We start from the raw sequence: 8,764 nt of genomic DNA, 5'->3' as shown, positions 1-8,764 counted from the left end.
CGCTATTTCCCCAAACAACGACGGCAATACTTTGCACAATAGTTGCTCATTCCCACTCCACAAAAGCATTGAATTTAAATATAAGTCAACATGAAAGTTCGGGTCGGACTTACCATCATAAACTTTAAACATCGACATGCTGAACCTCTTCAGCGCCTCGAATGCATCCAACTCCACTCAGAATGGCGTCTTTGGCTAGGTGTTGGATATGATCTTGGCGTTGTGCCTATTTCGTTGGAGGTAGTCTCTCATGTCCTCCTTCGTTCATTCGAGAGCTCGGCTATCAATCGACTTTAGCCTTTCTGACACGCTGCTTTCGATGTAATTGTGCATTCTCTTGGACTTCCCTTCATCCACTGCATCATCAAAACAAAGGCCTTGCCCTTGGATCTGCTAAGATCCCCTAACATAGGTCCCTTTGGTCAGTGGTGTTCTCTGTGACTCTCACACAAACTCTGTCTGTCCAACATCTCGGGATTACCAATGTGAATTTCCATGTCCTTTTGCATGCTGCGAGACAATGGGTAATGTCTTCTGTCCTTCTTTCTGGGCATCGGCCTTGCTTACTGGAGCTAGTGTCCTGTAAGGAAAACGTCGACTGCATCACGTTGTTTTGCATCATGAAGTTGATTACTGTCTACAGGTTTATCAACTTGTTCGCCATGTCTTTTAGTTCTTAATCTCTTCTCAGGCATCTATCCTTCCATACCTAGAGATCGCCTTTGTGGTAGTATTCATCTCGACTACCCTTCTTGTTCATGCCTCAACCCTTGCCGGCATTGTTGGTCCCAAGGTCGACCCCATGTACTTCTTCGTTATTGTTCCCTCCTTCAGTATTAGGACCTATATTTTCCTACTCCTTACTGTAAAGATCATCTCCGATCCTCTCTCCTTACTCGTTGTTGGTCATCTATTCTATGCTAAGTTCCCACAAGCTGCACCAAATTGTGGGTGTTGATTTTCGACCACACAACCAAACAAGACACTTAACTAAAGAGCACACGGCAGAATAGATGAAACCAACCACCTACCAACAAGAAAATGAGAATATCGTGGTGGCTCGTCCACCCGGGGGCACTTCGATGATCAAGTCAGTCAATCAATCTCTCAAAGATCTCTCACAAGTACACAATACATCAATTAAAGTATACCTTAGACCCACGAGGGTGCCTCACTTTTATAGCCAGCAGTGGCCCAGTCCTCTAGAAGTCTTACATCACAGGATTCAAGCGCAGTGCTCATCTCGGACTCTCGGCTGGATAGGGGTAAACTCCTCAAGATCCTTATCTTTATCTAGACTAAGAGCCTCTTCTTATCTAGGGCTTGTCCTCTATCCAGATATCTTATAATCTCGGTATTACCACACTGAACCTCGGCAATACCACGATCATCTCGGCAACTATGACTCACCCACGTGGCACTTTAGCCGACATTTCGGAACCATCCTGGCCACGTGATGTCATTCGCAAAATACGCCCCCACATGTTTAATTCAACAATGTTGCTTTGCATGATATGAATATGTGTTGAGTATATGAAGGTGTTTGGAGGGTGAGGGTTGCTAGAGGTAGTGGCAGATAGATGAGGGTGGTCAAGTGGTGGTCAGAGTATGGGGGTTGCCAAAAGTGGTGGCTAACAAGTGAGGGTGGTTAGAAGTGGTGACCGCAGGGAGGTGAAAGAGGCAACGAAAATTCATTTTCAAAACTAGTGGACATACAAATTTGAAAACATTCATATTTTTTGAATTTAAAGTAGTAGTCAAACATGTTTTTATGTACAGTTTTTATTTTTTAAATATTAAAATAGAAAACATAAATATTACCATAGATAGATTTAACTTTTTCCTATACTTAATGAAACAGACGAGCAATTTAGACCATCTCCAACGCTTCAGCAAACGTGATATCAAATTCAAAATTTGATGAAAAAGTCACTTTTTTGAGCTCCAACCGTTTCACCAAATCGATATCAAATCCAGAATTCAGCAAATCTTGTACCAAAATGAGAACAGGCGAAGCATTTTACCAAATCACTGTTCCTAACCGTTGGGAGAGACCAACCGGTCAACCAGTTGACCGCCTAAAGGTTTAAACGGTTCGAAAAAAAGGTTCAAACAGTAAAAAAAAAAATTTGCCTAACCGGTCGACCAGCCGGTAGACCACTAAAAGGTTCAAAAAGTTCAAAAAAAAAAAAAAATCCGCTTAACCGGTCGACCAACCGGTTGTCCCTGGCACAAATTTGATGAAAGTGCACCGTTGGAGCGAGTGGTATCAAATTGGTAAAATGAGTCATTTTTTACTCAAATTTGGTGAAAAATCTGAGTAACCGTTGGAGATGCTCTTCAAAGTTATACAATAAAAAAAATAAAAGGAAAATAATTTGTAAATAGAAACTTTATAGAAAAAATTCTATTAGAATGATATGCCACTTTCACCAGTCTTCTACTTTGAAATGAATTGATACAAATTTATCATATTAAAAAAGGATAAATTATAAATACATCTTTTAAAGTTTGCTTAAAATATAAATTGTTCCTTATAATTTAAAAAATTACAAATACCTTCTTGTCAGAATTTTTTATTTAACAAAATTAATTGAAAAAGTAAAATTTCTAACTGTTCACCTATACAATAATAAAATTATCTGAATTATTAATTGAAATAAAATTTTAACATTATTAAAAGCTGTTAATTAACTTGATGATTTATTAATAAAAGGACCTATTTGTTATGAAATTAGAAACTTTAGAGAGCATAATATAATTTTTAAAATTACAATATGTAATTTATAATTTAAGTAAATCTCAGGGGAGTGTGTTTGTAATTTACCCTAAAAAAATTACCAAGACTAACAAACTTGTTGGATAGTGGGACATTGCACACAATGCCCATTCCCCAACTAGGCCCTAATCAAGCCCAGATCCATTGCATGGGCTTGAATGCAGCCCAAATGCCTTAATAAAAAATTATTTAACTGGGCTTATTTGCATTTGGGACTAGGGTATCGGTTATCTTAATACACATTATTTGTATTATTCAGATATTAATTTTTGAATAAAAATCAATTGTTTGAACAAAAATTACATTCGATAGTTAATATCCGAACATTTGTATTTTGTTCGTAATGATAACTGAACATTTGCATTTTGTGCAGAAATTGATATCCAAACGACATAAATACGAGGGTTCATTTGCGATATGGGTTAAATTTTTGACATTTTAGTTATTTTAACCTAGTACTAAAAAATCTTATTTGGGATAGATTTTTTGGTTTTTTTTTACCTTTGTACTAGAAAAAATAAAATAATTATGGTTTGGATGTGACAATTTGTCTTATTGGACTAAAAAATATATTTTATCTTTTTGTAATTATTTTAACTCCCAAAAAAAATCTAATTTAGCTTATGTCAAATGGAGGGATGTATTGACACAAAATGTAGTGTGCAAATAGAATTACCCGAGACTAAGGCCTCGTTTGGGAACAGGCTAATTTAGTAACTTTTTGGCTATTTGGTTAAAAAGGTAGGTAAAAAAAACTTGTATGTTTGGGATGACTTTTTGGCTAATTACGAAAAGATGTGCAAAAAGTAGAGAGAAAAGAGAATCTTTGACTTTTTTGTATGGATTGTTGGCTTTTTGACTAATTTAGTAACTTTTTGACTAATTGACTAAAATAACCTCTTGCCAAACGAGGCCTAAGCCTTGAACTGTTAACCTACTTTTCTACTTTTATGCTTACAATCCAACCCGGTTAACCCACAATTCTCTCCAATCTAATATAATAAAAAAAATAAAAACTCACGGCTCCCCATTCATATTGATTTTTACAACAAATGCATCGTTTTTTCAATAGTTCTTAACAACAAAAAGTACGATTTTCAAACTTATATGTTTAAAACCTCATTCAAAATTTGTTAGATGGATTAGTAATTTGACCAAATTTTTTTCAACTTGTAATAAATAAATAAATTTGAAAACTTTAAGTCTATGTGGTATAATTTTTCTCAAACTGAAAGCTGATAATAAAAAATCAAAAGTTAAAAATGTCTCTCTCCTGCTTCTAGTTAATTGAAATTTTGATATATTTAAGTTATTTTGAAATATAATTAAAAAAATGATAGTAATATTTAAGAAGATAAAATGTAATAAAAAGTGAAATTAAAGGGTTTAGGGTTTAAGGCTCAAAACCCATTCGCTGTATCAGCCACCGCCAGCCATCTTCAATCCAGCTTTCACAGCTTCTTCTCCGGCGAAGTTCTCCGGCTCCGGCGACCCCTCCAATCGAACCTCTCTCTACATGCTCAAAACCCATTCTTGGAAGCTTCGAAACAATGCCAATCGCAGCAATGGTGCTTCTGCTGACTCTTCTCTGAGGCGTCATCGTCAACTTCAACTTCAACTTCAACTTCAACTTCGTTCAGGTATATATATATATATATTCACATTCTCAAAACCCCATTTCATTTCGTTCTTTCTTTCTCGAGAATTTTCAATCTATTTCTATGAATCAATGTAATTCAGGTTTATTTTATTGGTTTGTGTTTGAATAGGACACATTTGAGCTGAGAATTTTAAATTTCTCAGGTGGTTGGAATAGATATACTTCTGAGTTGAGAATATGATGTTCTCATAGGGTTCAACTCAAAATTGAATTAGACAGAAATGTTTTGGTGTTTGAAGTCAGTTGGTGCATTAATGTTGATTGGGTTGACAAGAAACTAATAGAGTGCTGCAAATAGTTGGTAAAAATTTGGGAAATAAGAAGGGGGAGCAAAGAGATATCAAGAGTTTAGCAGTGTGCAAATATTGGAAAACATAACCCTAAGGTAGTGTTTGGTTCACTGGAATGATCATTCCATCAAAATATATACATTCCCTTCCCATGTTTGGTTGGCTAAAAAAAGGAATGAAAAATACATTGTGAATAAAATCATCATTTACCAATTGTAAGCGAATAATCATTCCATAGGAGAGCTTATGGAATGACAATTTCATTCCATATCATTTTGGTGAATCAAATAGAGCATAATTCTAAATGATCTTTTAATTCTATATTGCAAGTTATATTGTTAAATTGTGATTTTGTGTATTTGTGATTTGTTTATTTTAGAAAATAGAGAAAAATGTTAGAAATATATAAATAAAAAAATTAGGATTTTAGTTTTTTTTTTTTTTTTTTAATAACAATTATTGATATATAATATGACAAAGTGATCAAATTATTGAGGAATAGGATGGAGTACATCATTTTGCATGACTTTTGTTGTTTTTATGGCAAATGTATAACCATGTTTAGTAGGCATGTGGAGGGTCAAAAGGCAAAAGAAAACCTCACAGATGTTCTTTTCTTTTTCTTTGCTTTGTTCTTTGATTTCTCAGCAGAGGCTTTTACTTTAGTTCTATTCCAGCCTACTCCAATTTTGTTGCATGCTACTTACTAGATGTTGCAATGAGTTCCTCTTTACTTTGATTCCAAGAAATGTCTTTCTTTTGTTCTTTCTTCCTATGGATTGAGAATTAATATCATGGTGTTTCTCTTATGGTACGTTTAGTGTCTGGCTGCCTACAATATTGGGAAAATGTCTATTAATTGATCTTCTACTGACTTACATAACACAATTCATATTTCTGAAGGCCACCAATAAGGATGATGTCCTTAACACTTGCATTTATATACATACCTACCTATGAAGCACCGACAATTCTAAGAATGTTCCGTGTCCGTGTCCAACACAACAAACATCGACACTCATCAGACGCTCCTTGACACAAGTTAAATGTGTTTCATTATTTTTAAAATTTTCTTAGATCAGGACATGCTTCAGATTCTTGGGGGATGCATTGTAAGTTTGAAGAAAACAACTTAGGATCCAATACTAAAACAAAAAATTAAGTGGATTTACATCAATTAAAGCGTAAAACTTTCGATTTGTTAATAAATATAGTTTTGATAAAATATATTAGGAACGTTTTGTTCACTCTGCTTTTCGAATATGTAGAATGTGGAAAGTGATTTCTTTCTATTTTGATATAATAAATCATAAATGTATTTGTAATGTAAAAAATGAAGAAATAATAATTATTTTTATTTATACATATAAAAATGTATAATATTATGTATATTATACTCATTGTCATGTTCCTAACATGTTGTGTCCTGATTGTTTTGGAAATTACCATGTCGTCATGTCCATATATGTGTCCAGTATTCATATCGATGCTTCTTAGTACATATATTACCCAAAGATTGATACATGCTTACACGCATCTGTGTAAATGTTTTTGGAAACTCATCTGCACAAAGATCATTAGAAAGTAATGTTTGTGTATGTGCATGTGCATGTGCCTGCCACTTTAAAATGCTTCAGATACTCGAATCTGTTTTTGTTTAAAAAATCAACGCAAGTTCACATAGCAGTTCAAATACTTTTTTCCCTTTTGCAAGCTTGTATTATTTTACATGTCTGAAAAGCATCTCTTATAAATTAGTAGACTACATTTTGATGCCTGTTTTTCTTGAGCAGTGAAACTTTTGCATTTCCCATCCACTGTGGTCAGCTGTTTGTCACATCTCAAAGACGGGAATGGGCTTAAGATAGGATCTTCTGCTTTCAGTTATATAAACAGAAGAAAATACAGCAGCCAGGATTTTTCAGAATCAAGAAGTAAAACTCTTACTGCCAATGGACAATTTTGCAATTATGCTGGTCCTATGCCCAAAATTTATCGTCCTGAAACTTATTCCGTTCTTCAATCAAGTGGTCTTCAACACTGGTTCAAAAACTGGCAAGAACTTAGGAAACATAAGCTGACAGCAAGCACTTTTGGGGGAGCAGTTGGATTTTGGCCTCGACGAAGAGTCCAACTTTGGTTGGAAAAGCTTGGGGCAGTTGAGCCATTCATGGGTAACCTTGCTACCTGTTGGAGCAACATCAAAGAAGAGGAAGCACTTGAAAGGTACAAGTTGATAACAGGGAATTCCGTTTTATTTCCTGAATTTCAGGTCTATGGGGATAATAATAACCCAGATGATGACTGGATTGCAGCTTCACCAGATGGAGTTGTTGACAAGCTTGTTTATGGACTGCCTTCCCGTGGAGTTCTTGAAATAAAATGCCCATTTTTTGGTGGTGATATGAGCAAGGCTTCCCCGTGGTCACGAATACCCCTTTATTGTATTCCACAAGCTCAAGGTTTGATGGAAATTATGGATCGGGATTGGATGGATTTTTATGTTTGGACCCCTAAGGGGAGCAGTTTGTTTAGGTTATATCGAGATGTAGAATATTGGGACACCATGAAAATAGCTCTATCTGATTTCTGGTTGAAGCATGTCCTGCCGGCAAAAGAGTTGTGTAGTAAATCTGTTATCACAAATCCCCTTATTCAGTTAAGATCACTGAGGCCAGCACCTCGGCACGTATTATGTCATTTCCTTGTATGTGAAAGTAGACGTGTCGTTGATGACTCCAAATTGTTGATGCGTGAAATTCATGGAAAATTGCAGAACTGATGCACTGCCTTAAGTATTTACCCGGGGTAAAGTAAAAAAAGTGAACTTTTCTCGAAGTAGTTTGGATAAGTATTGATGGATTTGTAAAGCACATAAACATCGAGCTTGAAGAGATCTATTATGATAATTGGTCACGACTTGCACATTAGCTTCTATTCATCAAGTATAGCAGAATACTCTGTGAGGTGAGCTACTACCAAAGAATGAGTTCATTTCCATTTATTAATGTTTGATTTGACTGATATAATTTTGCTTTTCTTTCAATGACAGGACTGGAAAACGCAATGGTATTCTTGCTTCATGCGTTGGAAGATATGTCATATGATTAAAATACATTTGTTGTAGGAGTTGCATTCAAGTAGAGGAGTAGTTGTAGGAGAGAGGGAAAGAGCAATCCAACTACAGGTACCACAGGGACATATTATCACAGGCAGTTTTATAGATCTTCATTTCAACTGTTTAAACCATGATTCTAAACATGACATGGTGGTTCGAAACTTGACTTGGAAACAAGATAAGGTTAGAGAATTTTGTACAAACCAACCATATATTTTCATAATTAGTTGGCCCAGTGGGCCGGATACCGAGTTATCAAAAAAATAAATAAATCCGTTCTTGCCAAAGGCCGCAATTATCCAATGCTTAGGGCCTAAAGCCTCATTTTGATGTTCAGCCTGGGGCCTCAAACCATTTGGGCTGCTGCTAATGAAATAAGGATTTTTTTGTTTAATTCCCAATCATGATGATTTTTTATTTTTATTTTTCTCCTTTTTTTAAGGAATGATGATTGGATTCATATGAGGACCTGATTTAGATAACCACTAAATCAAACTACTCCCAAGTTCTTAAGACTGCAAGTTTTAAGTGTTACTGTGAAAACTGTGAAGACTGTTTACCATTAATCATACAATTGTTGGCTTATGCTCTGGTCCCATTGATTTACAGGTCAAAGTTTTCCATCTCAGACTAAACATTGCCATCTCTGCAGAACCGAGCACCGAGTCCAAGGAAACCTTTCCATGTCTAGCATGGAGAATTGATGCCAATGAAGCTAGTTACACACACATATATATTGCTGTAAAACCAATTATTCTATGTATCATAAATCTCTAGATTTCAATGAAGTTGTAATGTACACATTTAGGGAGTATCAATTTTATCTGCTAGATATATATATCATTTTTATCACAATTGTGTTATGGAGAAATGAACATTAGTTTCTGCAATGAAAAGTGTTGTTTTGTAATGAAAAT

At 35.1% G+C, this 8,764-nt stretch overlaps 1 protein-coding gene across 3 annotated transcripts; it reads left to right on the top strand.

The window, feature by feature from the left end:
* The first annotated feature begins 4,152 nt into the window (after window positions 1-4,152).
* LOC114319882 (uncharacterized) lies at window positions 4,153-8,764 on the top strand. Of its 3 annotated transcripts, XM_082877412.1 has the most exons (5): window positions 4,153-4,419; window positions 6,523-6,955; window positions 7,045-7,696; window positions 7,782-7,916; window positions 8,457-8,764. In XM_082877412.1, the coding sequence occupies exons 1-3, from the start codon at window positions 4,296-4,298 to the stop codon at window positions 7,064-7,066; spliced, it is 579 nt and encodes a 192-aa protein (XP_082733538.1). In that variant the 5' UTR covers window positions 4,153-4,295; the 3' UTR covers window positions 7,067-7,696; window positions 7,782-7,916; window positions 8,457-8,764. The 3 variants fall into 3 exon arrangements, with proteins under 3 accessions (XP_082733538.1, XP_082733536.1, XP_082733537.1); XM_082877410.1 differs by having other exon boundaries at window positions 6,523-7,696; XM_082877411.1 differs by having other exon boundaries at window positions 6,523-7,696; window positions 7,782-8,030.

The sequence above is a fragment of the Camellia sinensis genome, chromosome 7 (genome assembly GCF_055761805.1).
Source record: "Camellia sinensis isolate YWXY chromosome 7, ASM5576180v1, whole genome shotgun sequence".
Lineage (NCBI taxonomy): Eukaryota > Viridiplantae > Streptophyta > Magnoliopsida > Ericales > Theaceae > Camellia > Camellia sinensis.
The sequence above is the reverse complement of the archived record's forward strand: the minus strand, read 5'-3'. Positions and strand labels throughout refer to the sequence as shown.